This window comes from Arvicola amphibius, chromosome 17 (genome assembly GCF_903992535.2).
Source record: "Arvicola amphibius chromosome 17, mArvAmp1.2, whole genome shotgun sequence".
Classification (NCBI taxonomy): Eukaryota; Metazoa; Chordata; class Mammalia; order Rodentia; family Cricetidae; genus Arvicola; species Arvicola amphibius.
Window position 1 is genome coordinate 31,084,966 of NC_052063.2, and position 17,382 is coordinate 31,102,347.

A 17,382-nucleotide genomic window follows, 5' to 3' on the forward strand; every position below is an offset into this window, starting at 1 on the left:
CTGAGGGGACTGTCTTTATTCCATTTCTTAATCTCCATTTTTTTTTTCTGTGTGAAATTAAACTCTAAAATCACCCAGAAATGTCCACAATCTCTGAGGGGAATTCCTGGACACCTTTCATAGGAACAAAAAAAAAAAAGGTTCTCTACAGAATCACAGTCTGCTTCTGTCTCCCTTCCTCTCTGTAGCTCTGCATCTGTCTCTCGTTCTCACTCTCTTTTCAGCATGTTTTCCTTTCCCGAAACCCTCAACGCGATTGGTGAGCTAGGTTAAACAAGCGCTGTTTGTCCCACAAGGTAGTCTCAGTTTGGACACAGACAGCACGAGCAGCTAGAAAATTCATTCCACTTTCCATTCCAAAACTCTTATAATGTAACAGCAATCCCAGTGCAAAGTCCAGATAGGAACTACTAGGAGGGCCAGGGGTTGAAGACTTTCAACACTTGTGTGTAAGAGTCTGGGTTCTCAAGGTCTGGCTTCAATGTCTAGATACAAGTAAATGGGTGAGTAGCTCCCTCTAGTGGTACATGGCATTCTTGCACTATTTCATACACCTCGTTATACAGTTTCTAAAATAATAATTATAAAATATTTTAAATAAGGTGGTAAGACAACTCGAAGTTCTCTTGTCATTGAATCACTGCTTGAGGAATGATCTAAGCAAGCATTGTCTTCAAATTCAGACTTTTACTTTTTTAGAAAATGTCAAACACTGCCATATCTCTTGCCCTGCACCAAAAAAAAAAAAAAAAAAAAAAAATCAGTATAAAGGGGATCAGATACTTTCATATACAAACCGAAACTTTGAAACTGCTAGGGAAACATAGGTAAACACTTCAATATATGAGCATGGGCAGGTACTCTAAAGAGGGCTCTGATAGCAAAGGAAATAAGCCCAGAATTTCACAGACGGCAATGGATTAAAGTAATTCCACACAACAAAGAAAATAATCACCATCTTTTAATTGCTAACTATATATCACATAAAAGACTAATACCCAAGATATATAAACAACTAAAACATTCAAATATCAGAAAAAACTTTCCAATCAATAAATGGACTAGTGAAGTGTATAGTTCTCAAAGGAAATACAAACAGCCAAGGGCTACTTGGAAAATGTTCAACATCCTTAGCCGTCAAGGAAATACAAATTTAAATTGTTTGAAATTCCACATCACCCTAGTCAGAATGGTTATCATTGAGAAAACAAATGACGACAGATTCTGTCAAAGTCGATAGGAAGGAAGAATCCTTATGTCACAGGTGAGAATGTAAGCTCATGCAGACACTGTGGAATCAACATGGGAACCAGCAAACAGCAAGGCAAAGAAGGCAGGTCTAGTTCATGTTACAGTTCAAGACACCACAGTCTGTCACAGCAGGGAAGGCATGCTAAGATACACAAAACTTAACAAAATAAGAAAAATTAACAAAGCTGATCATTTTAAACTAGAATAACAAGTAAAACACTCAAACAAGGTCATAAGTGAAAGGTAAAGATGATATTATAATAAACTACAGAAATGTAAACTATTGGAAGAGTTTCTTGTAAATATTATACATCAGCTAGTTGGATGACCTAGAAGAAATGTATTATCCATCAAGACTTATTTGGGACAAAATTGTAAGTCTAGAAACTGGTGAGTAGGAATATGGAGTCAGCAACAGACTCCTCAGAAATAAATGATAAATGTCTGAGGTTATGAAGTATTAGTTACCCCATATGATCCTTCAGCATGTTCTGAGATGGCATACTGTATCCTAAGTCTGTCTGACTGCATGTAAGTTAATATTGAAAGTATAAAATAAGGGCCATTAAGATGTCTCAGGTTGTATGTCATCACAATGCTACATTCTGCCATCGAAAATGCTCTCGTTTGTGTATAGCAATGACTCAGTGGTGCATTCTGACAACACAACTCGACTGTAACAACACTAAGATATGCAGTGACATCACAATGCTCAATTTTGATGTCACAGCACTGTGTTTGGTTCCTAGAAAGCACATCAAGTGCCTTACAGTTCTCTGAAATTCCTACTCCAAGAGACCCTCTTCAGGAAGGTCTACTGGGCATATACCCTAGCACACACACACACACACACACACACATATGCAAACATGTACACATAAATGAAACTAAAACTGATATATAAAAATATTCCGTTTTATATAACAATAATTAATTATGCCATTAAATTTCATTTTAATATCAAAGCTAAAATATAATACCACCATGTTCACATTTATCAATACCGTGCACAACAGTGTGAAAAGATGCTCCATTGTGTCATCACAGTGCTCCATTGTGTCATCACAATTCTCATTGTGTCATCACAGTGCTCCATTGTGTCATCACAGTGATCCATTGTGTCATCACAATTCTCATTGTGTCATCACAGTGCTCCATTGTGTCATCACAGTGCTCCATTGTGTCATCACAGTGCTCCATTGTGTCATCACAGTGCTCCATTGTGTCATCACAGTGCTCCATTGTGTCATCACAGTGCTCCATTGTGTCATCACAGTGATCCATTGTGTCATCACAGTGCTCCATTGTGTCATCACAGTGCTCCATTGTGTCATCACAGTGATCCATTGTGTCATCACAGTGCTCCATTGTGTCATCACAGTGCTCCATTGTGTCATCACAATTCTCATTGTGTCATCACAGTGCTCCATTGTGTCATCACAGTGCTCCATTGTGTCATCACAGTGCTCCATTGTGTCATCACAATTCTCATTGTGTCATCACAATTCTCATTGTGTCATCACAATTCTCATTGTGTCATCACAGTGCTGCATTGTGTCATCACAATTCTCATTGTGGCATCACAGTGCTCCATTGTGTCATCACAATTCTCATTGTGTCATCACAGTGCTGCATTGTGTCATCACAGTGCTCCATTGTGTCATCACAGTGATCCATTGTGTCATCACAGTGATCCATTGTGTCATCACAATTTTTCATTGCCTCAATGTTGCAGCTTTGAGTTCTGAGATCCAATGTCCCTCACAATGCTCTCTGGTGACATCGCAATTCACAAATTAGCCTTAATAATACTCTTTTCTGCCATCACAATGCTCTAATTTTGTTACTTAAATGTGCTCAGTTTGCTGTTATAAAATCACTGCTCCATTGTGACGTCTGAGTGGTGGATTCTGAATTACCATGGTCAACCACGGCTTCGCATGGGTGGCTGACTGGCTGACTGGCTGCCTGACTGGCTGGCTGGTGGGTGGGTGCTATAGGAAGTCCTACAGCCATAGCCTTTAATTGCCTGCCCACTTGGGTATGGCCTCTTATATCATAAATGCCCAGGTAAAGCACAAGGTCACTCTCTCTTCCATCTGCAGGATTCAGTTGCTGCTCCCTATTGAAGCAAAAGACTGTGATCTGTGTGTCTTTCCCTAAATAAATAACCCTTTATCATACTCAATTCTGAGCCAGTAAGGGATTTCTTTTTAGAGTCCGTCTTCATCTGGCGCCCATGTGGATCCAAACTCCACACCTACTGGGTTGACCGGCTTAAAAAGCCTAAACCATCCACAGCCCAGAAAGTCTCCCATCCCCACCTGCTTGGCTTGCTTTCACCTACTAAGCGGTTTTTTGTAAAACCCCCCACCACAACAGAGTTAAGTGCGCCCGGCGACTTGGAAATTTCCCAAGCTTGCGCGCGCACACACACACACACACACACACACACACACACACACTGCCTCATTCCCTGTCACACAGCTATTTGCACAGCTTCTGGTGTGTGCTCTATGCTCCTGAGTTCTGGGCTCCTTGTTCAGTGTACGGGATTGATTTAATTGCTTTTAATTTGTCAAGCAAAACACATTTCTCAGTATTTAACCAGCACCAAGGCAGGAAACCAAAGCAGCTCTGGACTGTTCATGGCTCCACTGGTTGTGCCACCGGTCATGACTGCAACCATAACACCTGCTGCACAATAAAGATTATTACACCTAAAACAATTTACCAGACCTCATAGCACAGGTAAATATTCTATTAATTAATAAATCAATAAACTTGAAAGTTATATAATGGCAGACAACATTATCATTGAGAATTTTAGTAACCTTTTTTGCTAATACTGTGGATTGTATTCCACAAGGCTTATATGGTTATTATTCTGTAGGCTGTCCAGATGACTACTTATTGAATCTCTGGCTTTTGCAAATGCCAACTTATAATGCAAAAAGATACTTGGGCCTTTAAAGGTTAGATTAGTAGCAATGCATGAATGGATCCTGTATACAATGAACATTGAGACATTTGACTATAATACTGAATCATGGGTAGGAGAAACAATTTCCAAAGGTATGAGGAGACATCAAAATGCCAAATGTTTTAATTGTGGTAGAATAGAACATCTGAGAAGGGATTGTAGAGAAAGAATTCCAAGAAATAATGTCTCCTCTGGGAATGGTAAAAATAAAAGGTATCAACCTTATGAATTATGTAGAAGGTGTGGCAAAGGTTGACATTGGACCAATGAATGTAGATCAACAAAAGACAGACAAGACAACCTGATATCATCAGGAAACTCTTTGTGGGGCCTCTCACAGGACCCAAAGTCAAAAGTGACTCAGCCATTCCCAGTCATTGTGGAGGACATGTGTCACAAGGTAAATTTAAAAATCCAAAGCCTCTGTAAAAACCATACTGTTGGGGGCTGGAGAGATTGCTCAGAGGTTAGAGCATTAAAACATTATAAAAATTAAACATTATTAACTGTTCTTCAAGAGGTCCTGAGTTCAATTCCCAGCAACCACATGGTGGCTCACAACCATCTACAGAGATCTGGTGCCCTCTTCTGGCACCAGAAGCATACATGCAGACAGAACACTGCATACATAATAAAATAATTCTTTAAAAAAAAATATACTGTTCTAGATGATGAAATAAACATGAAGGATAAATCAAAAATTTCAATAGGAAATAGAAAATGTATATTCTGGCAAACTTCTATAAATGAGCAAAGACCAGAGCTAAGAGTGCATATAAATCGCATTGTAATTGTGGGTTTGATAGAAATGAGTGCAGACGTGAGAATCATTACTCCAGAATTGCAGCATGCAAATTGGCCTCTTCAAGAGGCAGATGTTCAATTCCTAGGAATTGGAGCTCTATTTCAAGTGAAACAAAGCACTAGATAGGTTGAATGCATAAGGTCGAAAGGACAGAGAGGAAGGCTGAGGCCGTACGTGGCTAATATTACAGTAAATTTATGGGGCCATGATTTGCTGCAACAATGGAATATCCAGATTAACATTCCTGCATAATTCTGAGAAGGATATTATAAGGTACTATACACGAAGGTCATCAGCCATTCAGGCTGTACAAGAACACAAATCAACTAGCAAAATTTTACAGATACTAAGAGCCCTACCTTTAAAATGGTTAACTGAGAAACCAATATGGGTTAAACAGTGGCCATTAACATAAGACAACCTGCAGGTTTTAGAACAGCTGGTACAGGAGCAACTAGATGCTCACCATATTGAATTCAGCCCTTGGAATTCTCCTGTATTTGTTGTTAAAAAGAAATCTAGTAAATGGAGAATGGTGACAGATCTAAGACCTGTCAACAAGGTAATTCAACCTATGGGCTGTCTACAACCTGGAATTCCTCTGCCTTCTCTATTACCAAAAGAATGACCTCTTATAGTTATAGATTTGAAAGACTGTTTCTTCACTATACATTTACAAGAAAAGAACAGAGAAAAATTTGCCTTCATAGTGTCTACTTATAATAATTCTCAACCTACTAGGTTGAGATACCAGTGGACCATCCTTCCACAGGGAATGCTCAATATCCCCACCCTATGCAAATACTTTGTAAGTCAGCCATTGGAATAATACATAAAAAAATCTAAATCTATAATTTACCTTTACATAGATGACATTTTGTTATCTTATTCAAACATAGATACTTTAGAAAAAATGTTTGAAGAAGTAAAGAAAGTTTTACCAAAATGGGGATTATGAATTGATCCTGAAAAAATATAGAGAGAAGATTCTGTCAATTACCTGGGTTACAAAATAGGCTTACAGAAAATTAGAACACAAAAGGCACAAATTAGGAGAGACCAATTGTTGACTTTTAATGACTTTCAGAGATTGTTAGGAGACATTTCCAGTCTATGACCAACTGTTGGAATAACACCTGATCTAATAGTTCATTTAAACAAAATCTTAGATGGTGACAAAGACCTAAATAGTCAAGATAATTAACAGCAATGCCGGACGTGGTGGTGCACATCTTTAATCCCAGCACTCAGGAGGCAGAGGCAGGTAGATTTTTGTGAGTTCAAAACCAGTCTGGTCTACAAGAGCTAGTTCCAGGACAGGCTCCAAAGCTACAGAGAAACCCTGTCTCAAAAAACAAACAAAAAAAGAGAGAAAGAAAGAATTAACCGCAGAAGCAGAAAAGAAATTGACTGTCACTAAAGAAAAATTACAGGAGGCACATGTTGGTAGGGTAAATCCAAATCTTAATTGCATTCTAGTCATATTGCCTTCCAGAATTTCCCCTACAGGAATTTTAATGCAAAGGGAAGATATTCTCTTAGAATGGATTTTTTAATCATATAAACCAAGTAAAAAATTAAAAACTTATGTGGAAAATCTCTGAATTAATTATAAAAGGAAAATTGAGACTTCATCAACTAGAAGGAATAGATCCAGAAGAGATTATAGTGCCTTTTACTACTGGTGAAATTAAAAAGTGGAAAAAAGAAGCATATTTAAGAAAGGGTGCTGGTATAACTGGATATCAACATGTAGAAGAATGAAAATAGACTCATATCTATCACCATGCACAAAACTGAAGCCCAAATGGATCAAAGACATCAACATAAAGCCAGCCACACTGAACCTTATAAAAGAGAAAGTGGAGGGGGCTGGAGAGATGGCTCAGCGGTTAAGAGCATTGCCTGCTCTTCCAAAGGTCCTGAGTTCAATTCCCAGCAACCACATGGTGGCTTACAACCATCTGTTATGAGGTCTGGTCAGAAAGACTATTGTATACATAATAAATAAATAAATATTTAAAAAATAAAAAAAAGAGAAAGTGGAAAGTACACTTGAATGCATTGGCACAGGAGACCACTTCCTAAATATAACCCCAGAAGCACAGACACTGAGAGAAACAATAAATAAATGGGACCTCCTGAAACTGAAAAGCTTCTGTAAAGCAAAGGACACAGTCAACAAGACAAAACAACAGCCTACAGAATGGGAAAAGATCTTCACTAAGCCCACATCAGGCAGAGGTCTGCTCTCCAAAATATACAAAGAACTCAAGAAATTGGTAATCAAAAAAACAAATAATCCAATAAAAAAAATGGAGTACAGACCTAAGCAGAGAACTCTCAACAGAGGAATCTAAAATGGCTGAAAGACACTTAAGGAAATGTTCAACATCCTTAGTCATCAGAGAAATGAAAATCAAAACAACTCTGAGATTCCATCTTATACCTGTAAGAATGGCCAAAATCAAAAACACTGATGACAACTTATGCTGGAGAGGTTGTAGGGTAAAAGGAACACTCCTGCATTGCTGGTGGGAATGCAAGCTGGTACAGCCCCTTTGGATGTCAGTGTGGCGATTTCTCAGAAAATTAGGAAACAACCTTCCTCAAGACCCAGTAATACCACTTTTGGGTATATATCCAAAGGATGCTCAATCGTGCCACAAGGACATGTGCTCAACTATGTTCATAGCAGCTTTGTTTGTCATAGCCAGAACCTGGAAACAACCTAAATGCCCTTGACTGAAGAATGGATAAGGAAAATGCACTGATACATTTACACAATGGAGTACTACACAGCAGAAAAAAATAACGACATCTTGAATTGTGCAGGAAAAAGAATGGAGCTAGCAAACATAATTTTGAGTGAGATAACCCAGACCCAGAAAGACAATTATCACATGTACTCACTCGTAGATGGTTTTTAAACATAAGGCAAAAAAAAAGCCAGCCTACAAACCACAATCCCAGAGAACTTAGACAACAATGAGAACACTAAGAAAGACTTGCATAGTCCTAATCTACATGGTAAGTAGAAAAAGACAAGATCTCCTGAGTAAATTGGGAACATGGGGACCTTGGGGGAGAATTGAAGGGGAAGGGGAGAGGCATGAAGGGGAGCAGAGAAAAATGTAGAGCTCAATAAAAATCAATAAAAAAAGATTCCCAATTTAAAAAAATATGGGAAGACAATGAACCTTGGCAAAAGCTTTTGCTAATTTTTTTAGGAGAGTTTAATAGCAATTATCCCAAAAGTGATAGAATTAACTTTATATAAAGAGAAATATTTGGATCATTCCCCACATTGTACTGGACACACCAATAACTAGAGCCCATACATTCTATACTGATGCAAATAAATCAGGAAAGGCTGGTTACAAATCAGAAGATTTAAGTAAGGTGGAACAAAGCCTTTATAATTCTGTTTACAAGGTAGAATTATATGTTATTCTCGTGGTATTAAGGGATTTTTAAATAAACTCTTAATATAGTTACTGATTCACAATATGCAGAAAGAGTTGTCTTACATATGAAACCACTGAATTTATATCAGATGATACAGAATTGACTTCATTATTCATACAGGTTCAAGATATAATCAGGAATAGGCTTTGTCCCATATACATAACACACATTTGATTCCATAGTGGTCTGCCAGGTCCTCTGTCAAGGTAATTGATGAATTATTGATTGGAAGCATGTTGCAGGCCTCAGAATTTCATAAAAAAATCAGATCAATATCAAAGGTTTTAAGAAAGAGTTTTCTATTATATGGCAACAAGCTAAAGAGATTATAAAGAGATGCCCTACTTGCTCTTTCTATAACCAAACACTGCTATCTGCAGGGACTAACCCAAAGGGTACTCAAATGAATAAAATCTGGCAAATGAATATATTCCACTTTGCAGAATTTGGAAAATTAAAATATGTACACCACACCATTGACACTTATTTATGTTTTCAATGGGCAACTGCTTTGAGTTAAAAAAAAAAAAGGCTGATCCAGTAATCATGCATTTATTAGAAGTTATGGCTATCATGGGTATTCCCGCACAAAAAACACAGGCAATGGTCCAGCATATGTCTCTAAGAAAAAGAAACCGATTTTTGCTTATTTTAATATAAAGCATATTACAGGTATACCAAACAATCCTACAGACCAGGTAGTTATAAGAAAGATCAAGTCGAACTATAAAGGATATGTTAAACAAACAGAAAGGAATGAACAATACCCTCAGAAATAGGTTGAATAATACTTTATTAATCTTGAATTTTCTTAATGCTAAGAATGAGAGACAACAGCATCAGAGAGACACTGGATAATAGAAAAGTCTTCTGAATTAAATCAGCCAGTGTATTTCGAGGATGTGTTGACCTCACAATGGAAGCCAGGAGGTGTTCTACATTGGGGAAGGGGCTTTGCTCTTGTTTCATCAGAAGAAGAGTTATGGATACCATCATAATTAATATATATTCAGTTTGAAAAAGAAAAATCTCTTGAGAAAGAGAGATGACAGCTCATCCACAGAGGTGACAACCAAACAGGTGGTAGGGAACTCATAAGGGTTGGGGCAGGGTTCTGTTCTTGTCATTGCAAGAAAAATATTCATCTTCAAAAAGTCAAGAGACCCTGGACATCTAGATGCCTAAAGGGGAAAAGATAATTATCCAGATAGGATCACCAAGCAAAGAGAATTATCACTTATGAGGACAGGTCATCTGAGGGTAAGAATCTCTGAATACTAATTAGAATAATAGTCATGACTCACTTAAAAATCAAAGCTGGCTTTGGAGTTGACAATGGCTCTGTTCTTCTCTAAATCCAATCATGTTGTTAAAATAAAAATTCAGAGTTTCTGTCTCATGCCAGGAGCCGTGGTATGGGATAGAAAGAAGAAAGAGTTTAGAAAAAAAATTTACTGTTCTTCATACCTATTTTTGTCTCTATTGCACCTTTTATTGAATATATGTCTGTATAAATAATGTTTACATTTTCCACAATGAACAATGAACTTTCCTCCAGTCATCTTTGAAGTTTCCAGGAAGAAGATAGAACCCCACAATAACTCCACCTGGTTGATATGAAGTCATGATGCTGATAGCGCTACTATAAGACTTGCTTTGGGTACCAGCTGCTCAAGATGGTTTCAACTTGGTTAGCTGAAATGATGCACTTTTTTACAATGTTCTGGCCAGAACCTCAGAAAAACCCTACCAAATACTCAGAGACTATTTGCAATTATGCCAGACAGTAATCTTGAAACTTAACCATCATTTTATTTCACAGGATCCTATAGAAAGAACATCGCCCCCTTGACAGATGGAAGTAATTCTAGAAGACAACATCACCTCCCCCAACAAGGTTTGTCCTCAGGGTTAGGGACATCATTTAGGGGTTGACTATAACTGTTATAGGGTTAGGGGGTTGGGGAAAATTATGTAAGCTCAGGGATCTCTTTGAAAAAAAGGGGGAAAATTGGATGGGATAATAGATTAGTGTGAGCTTACTCACACTAAATAATAATAGTGAGTAATAGAGTGAATATTTGTGAGCTATTATTTATAGGCAGTTTATATTGGTATAGATTCTTGTATATTGATACAAACTTAAATTATATTGAATATGTTCCTATTTGCATCTACAATATTTGCACACCTAGGCAAAGTTATTTTGTCATAGTGTATGCATGTGTGCTTCTACCTCTGCTTAAGATATTTTGTATATTGATACAACTTTAGGATATATTTATCATATTGCAATATACATTTCCATCTCTGATCAAGATACTTATACATTGTTTACATTTGAGGTCATTGACCTCATTTGTTTCACAGTCATTTAAAGATTCTCTAATATTCTAATATGAAGTCTTAGTCTTTAAGTTTTATAGGTATTAAGAATTATAGGTCAATAGTCATCCATGTTTGTCATACTTATAGTTAGACTAATCAGGTTCTTTAGATACAGAGAGATTGTATTCTGCATAGATAGGTAACCTTCAACCACTTCAAAGAGCTGTAGAATATGGCATTTAAATAACTTAGGGTTCTGTTGACATGAGACACAACTACTCCTGGCAGCACCAATCTATCCCCGAGAGAATGATGAGCACCAAAGACACTCCACTTGGAGATTGTTTTCTTCTTGGCAAAACTGGCCTTTGGACAAGGAACTGCCCATGCACCGACCACTGACAAAATGCACAGTGTCTGGACAGGAAAAAGCAGGATACAAGAAAAAAGACTGTCAGATCTTGCCAAGACAGGGTAATTTTTATAACTGATACTCATTCTTGTTGTATATAATTTTGTATTAGTCTTAGAATTATCTTATTTAAACAAAAGGGGGAGGTGCTGTAGGAATTCCTACAGCAGTAGCCTTTAAGTTAACCCGGCCTTTTTGGGCATGGCCTCGTATACTATAAATGCCAATGTAAAGCAAGCGGTCACCTTCTCTTCTGGTTGCGGGATTCGGTTGCTGTTCCCTGTTTGAGCAGAGGACAGTGATCTGTGAGTCTACCCCTAAATAAATAACCCTTTATTATACTCAATTCTGAGCTAGTGTGGGATTTCATTTTAGCGTCTGTCTTCAGCTGGGTGGCTGGCTGGCCCCAGATAGCCTCCTCTCCTTGTTTTCTCATTGTTTCACCTTAAAAACCCTTCTCCACCTGGCTCCTCCCTAGCACTTCCCGTCAGCTAGTTGCTGACGCAGCCTCCTGACCACAGGTGAATTTTATTTAATCAAAACCTTTGTTATACTCCATTCTGGGCTCCTTAACATACACCTTTGCGAGCCGGGCGATGGTGGCGCACGCCTTTAATCCCAGCACTCGGGAGGCAGAGGCAGGCGAATCTCTGAGTTCGAGGCCAGCCTGGTCTACAAGAGCTAGTTCCAGGACAGGCTCTAGAAACTACAGGGAAACCCTGTCTCGAAAAACCAAAAAAAAAAAAAAAGAAAAAGAAAGAAAGAGACCACCTGATGCAATACTCCATTCCTTTAACTCTAGCCCTTGGAAGGCTAAAGCAGGAGGATCAACACAAGTTCAAGACCACTCTAGGCCACATAGCCACACAGCAAGACTATCAGGGGAAAAAAGAGTGGACACAGCAAGCGTTCAACTATACTATGATGCCCAACTACAGGGCATCAAAGATTAAGGGGAACATCTAGGCTACTTCAGATAACACCTCTCTTCCTCATGGGGTCAGGGACTGGGGCTGCTTACGCTTCTGGTATCAGAAAGTAACTGGTAAGGTCCCTGTGCTCTTGGGTTTCAGTGCAGGGCAAAACAGAGGGATGAAGGGAGGAAGAACCAAACCGACAGAAAAATGGAATGTCAGTAAGTATAAGGATGTGAAATGTTTGTTGAGGGTTGATAGTGGATGAGTGTGGGGTGTTCCTGGAATGCTCCCTGGGAGAAGCAGCTCGAAACAGGGCCTCCAGCCTTTCTCATACCATGGGTAACATTTGGATTGTACACTCAGGTAGAACATGGTGAATTTGGGGAAATGTGGAAACTGATCCACATAAAAAACTTCATTGACTTTTTTTACTACAAAATTAAAATGAAAATAAAATATATGCCACTAGAGAGGTGTTTAAATACTGACTTATGTAATAGTTCCCAAATACTGCTTGCATCTGTGAACATAATTTTCACATTAGGTATTTTGCCTGAAAAATGGTTAACTGTCCAGACCTATAAGGCACACCTTACTCCCAGCACTTAAGAGGCAGAGGCAGGTGAATCCCTGTGAGTTCGTGGCCAGCCTGATCTCCATAGCCAATCTCAGGCCAGCCAAGGTTACATAGTGAGACCCTGTCTCAAAACAACAACAAAAATTGGTAAAGTTGAAAATTCTTGTACTAATGATAACTGTTTCATTACCAATTTTACCTTCTTAGTACCAAGTATTTCAGAATAACAGAGGCTGGAAAGTCGAGAATACGCATGCATGGATCTCTGTGTGGTCAGCTTAGATATTTGAATAGGACACAGCAGCAGATAATGGGCAGAAATCTGTCTATGAACAAGGGAACAGAAGCTGACAACCACCACCACCTCAGGAAGTCCAAGGCTCACCACCTCCACCGTCTGAAAGCCTCACCTTAAGCTTGTGTCCTTACGTTTAGACCCCGGCTATCTGGAAGTGGTTCCTTGGCTCACACTGGGATGCCTCAGGGTATGTTTCCAGCCCACAGGTCTCACTCCACCCTTGGTCATCCAAGGAACAAGGACCCATTTATCTTACTCGTTCCTCCTCAAGAAACTTTCAAAATATCTGTCTATACTTTCTTCACCCTTCCTCTCTCTGAGCTATCTAACCTCAACCCCTTCCTGACCCTTAGACAACAGCCCTGCCCTGATATTTGTACAGAAAAGTACTCAAATTGGCTATAAAACACAATAAAAATTCTTGTGGAGGGTAATTTGGCAAAGTATTTCAAAACCATATTTAGTCAGCAATCTTGGTTCAGGGAGTTGTACTAGAGAAAGTGTAGGTAAATATACAGATACGTGTGAGTACGTTTACCTCAATGTTCATAACAAAAGTTAATTGCAAAGACAGGACATTTCTTAAGGTTATCGGACACCCACACTGTACGATAACACAGAGACACTGAAGGCATGCTCTAGGAGTCATGGCACGGTGCTCAAATGTCTTCAACCAAGCAGAAACTGTTAAAACACAGTTTAGACAATATAATCTTTTTTAATTTTTATGAACTTGCATGTGTACAAATGCAGAACAAAAGCAGGCAGTAGTAATTCCCCAAAGACATTATTAGCACTTTGTTGATAGATATGTTTTCTTCTGTATGCAAATTTCTTACCACTAACAGAGTTGCTTTTTGCAAACTGGGAAAGAAACTTAATGCTGTTTCCAAGCCTTCGTTTCTCCTTTGGATTCATTTTCCCCGATTCTGCCTCTACCTCTCCCACCTGTCATGAACAATCAAGAATGGGCTTTCCAAGAAAAGGGAGATGTGCCAAATTCCTCCAAACAATAGCAAAAGTACACACCAAGTGTAAACAGTAAATAGTTTGTTGCAAGAAACAAGTGTCATTTCAAGACTCGAAGACCACATCAGACTTCAGATGGGGGCAGAGGGGAGATGTGTGCCAGACCTGAGACCAAAGGAGGGCATGAAAAGCATTTCTATCAGCATGGGTTGGGAGGAAGTTAAGTAGAAAACACCAACATCTCAGGAGGATCCAAAGAGATAGGGATCAGTCAGGAGACAAGTAATTGGACAGACCAAGCCCACAACGATACCAAGCAAGACTTGGGAGCTGAACTTGCAAACCAAACAGCTACTCCCTGCCCCTGTCCCTTCCCAGACATGCGAATGATATCAGGGAAAAAGGCTTACAATAAGAACTTACTGGGAGAAGCAGGAAGATGGCTGTCTCAAGAGCGTAACCCCAGGAAGTCACTCAATCATGACCAGGATTACATCATCACACAAGCTTCTCCCAGCTGCCTTCCCCTTGATCTTCATTCCAGTCTTCAGCTCTCCTCATATGATGAAGCCCAGTCAAGGTCTTAAAACCAGGTCCAGGAAGCAGAGCTCTGAATATACCTGAATATGCGTAATATACCATTGCCTTAGATGTTCACGCTGAGTGAGACACACAGTGCACAGCAGACTGCACCCGAAGGCCTCAGCTTCTCCTTTTCCTTGAGAATGTCCAGGGATCCAAGATCTTGGGAGGAAGTGGAGTATGGTCAAGGACCCCAAAGGTATCTCTTCATGAGCCGCCTCATGGCCCCTGTGACCTCCTTATTCCTCAGGGTGTAGACAAAAGGGTTGCACATGGGGGTGACAACTGTGTAGAAGACGGATAGAATCTGGTCTGTGTCCCCAAGAGAACCTGCCTGAGGCCTCATATAGGCCACAGTCCCGGTCCCAAAAAAGAGTATGACCACAAACAAGTGAGAGGAGCAGGTGGAAAAGATCTTCTGACGCCCCTGGGACGTGGCAACGCCAAGGATAGCAGCAAGAATACAGGCATAAGAGGCCACAATCAACGAGAAGGGCGTGAAGATAAAAGCGATTGTAACAAAGAGATTCCCCACTTCGCCCCAGAAAGTGCTCGCGGTAGCCAGTCTCAGCACAGGCAGGATGTCACACAGGAAGTGATGAATGGTGTTGGCACCGCGGAAAGGCAAAGTGAAGATGAAGACAGAGTGAATGGTGCCAGTGATGATGCCCGCGAGGTAAGAGACCCCCACCATGCTGGCACACGTTCCCTGGTTCATCAGGGTGGTATAATGCAGCGGACAGCAGATAGCAGCATATCGGTCATAAGCCATGGCGGTGAGCAAACAGCATTCGGTAATGCCGAAAAGGGCAAAGAAGTACAACTGCGTGAAGCAGCTGCCACGGGGGATGGTGGGGCGGGAAGAGCGCAGGTCAGCCAGCATCCTAGGCACGATGGTAGTGGTGTAGAGGATCTCCACCAGGGAGAAGTGACGCAGGAAGAAGTACATGGGGGAGTGGAGCGCCGAGTCGGCCAGCGTGAGCAGGATGATCAGAGAGTTGCCCAGCAAGGTAACCACATAGATACACAGTACACCCCAAAACAGATGGCCCTGGAGAAAGACAAAACCTGAGAATCCCAATAAAATGAACTCTGTTACTTCTGTACCATTGTCACCTCCCATTTCCCCAAAGCCAGACTAGAAAATAAAAAGGAGCTAGAGAGGGCAGTCAGCCAGAAACAAAGGCTGCAGCAGTGAGGATGAAGAGTCGTCCATGAGAGCATCCCAGCTTGCTGGAGAGGATGCTGAGGATGCTGAGGAGGATGCTGAGGAGGATGCTGAGGAGGATGCTGAGGAGGATCCTGAGTAGGATGAAGAGAAGGATGCTGAGGAGGATGCTGGAGGAGGATCCTGAGTAGGATGAAGAGAAGGATGCTGAGGAGGATTCTGAGGAGGATGTTGCGGAAGATGAAGGCTAAAGTGAAGGCTTAGAATTTTGGCAGCTGTTGCCTCCCACTCAGGAAAAAAAAAAAAAAAACTCGGGAAGAAGATTCTCCTGCTCTTGAGAGATTTCTCAGACAGGTTTTGTTCCACCACCCAAGCAGGAGCTAGAAGCAAAAAGCTGGGGACAAAAGCAGTTTCCTTCTAGAAGGTGTTGGGGATGTGGACAGAAGAGTGGGTGAGCAAACAAAAGGCAGATAATCTGGCAGAAGAAAAGTGGGCCTGCCCAGACGCAGAGAGTGAGTGGGAAGAGGCAAGAGCAGGAGACAGGAACGCAGAACTGAGGACCACAAGGGCTGTGGAGATTTTACCTGTGAATGGATCCCCAAGGCCCTCAGAGTGCCCCCCCCCCCACGGAGCACATCACAGCAGTTCAGTCCCCTGGAGAGCTAATTCTCAACAGAGGGAGGAAAGTAGAGGAGATGGAAAACAAGGAGAAGCAGGAAGGAAGTGGCTTCTTCCTCTTCATTGGCGCCTAACCCTGAGCTCCCTGCTGTCTGGGTCTGGTGGATCCTCCTCCTCACACCCAGACACAGCAGAGAAAATGCATGTGGAGGGGAATGGTGTGTACAGGGTTCTTTTTGCTAAGCACAAAGTGAACTGGGCTCAGAAACCCGGTGCTCTAACTCTTTGACCGGCTTCTCTAGGTGGGATTGCCAGCCCTGGCCCCAAGGGCTACAGAAGCCTTTCCCACTCGCAAAATTATTCCTTAGCATTCTGCCCATTCCTGGAAAACACCTTTTCTCCTCGTGCTGGAGATGGGACGCAGGGCCGTGTGGACGTTGGCCCGGCTTCTTCACTGGACTGTACTCCCAACACTCCCAGGCCTGGCAAGCATTTGGAAGCCTTTTCGTAAAATAGTGTTAATCCGCAAAGAAAATAACTACTGGAATAACAACAGACCGATTCTGGAAGAACACCCAGCCCAGCACAGGGCTTTGACTCATCCTCCAGCTGCAGAGGGAAGCAGTAACCTTCTCACGGTGTCAGAAATGGGAAGTGTCTCTTCAGATCTCAGCTGCAAAGACGGCATTCACAAGGGCAGGTGACAGAGGCGACCAGAGAGAGTGTCTGATGAATAAAGACAAGACCCAGAGCTTTGGGGGCTGGAGAGATGGCTCAGTGGTTAAGAGCACTGCCTGCTCTTCCAAAGGTCCTGAGTTCAATTCCCAGCAACCACATGGTGGCTCACAACCATCTGTAATGAGATCTGGTGCCCTCTTCTGGCCTGCAGGAAGAGTACTAAGAATACTATATACCTAATAAATAAATAAATCTTTAAAAAAAAGACACAGATTCTTCCAATTATGTCACTTAAATAAGAAAGGATGTTTTTCATGGCTGTGGCTTG

General features: G+C 40.8%; 1 protein-coding gene across 1 annotated transcript; it reads right to left on the reverse strand.

Moving 5' to 3' along the window:
• Positions 1–14,100: 14,100 nt before the first annotated feature.
• On the reverse strand, positions 14,101–15,784 carry LOC119803596 (olfactory receptor 9). The gene has a single exon (XM_038315015.1). The coding sequence runs from the start codon at positions 15,711–15,713 to the stop codon at positions 14,775–14,777; it is 939 nt and encodes a 312-aa protein (XP_038170943.1). The 5' UTR covers positions 15,714–15,784; the 3' UTR covers positions 14,101–14,774.
• Between the last annotated feature and the right edge of the window lie 1,598 nt (positions 15,785–17,382).

Coding starts and splice junctions, on each gene's coding strand:
- LOC119803596 (XM_038315015.1), bottom strand. CDS start 15,713: ATGGGAGGTGACAATGGTACAGAAGTAACAGAGTTCATTTTATTGGGA.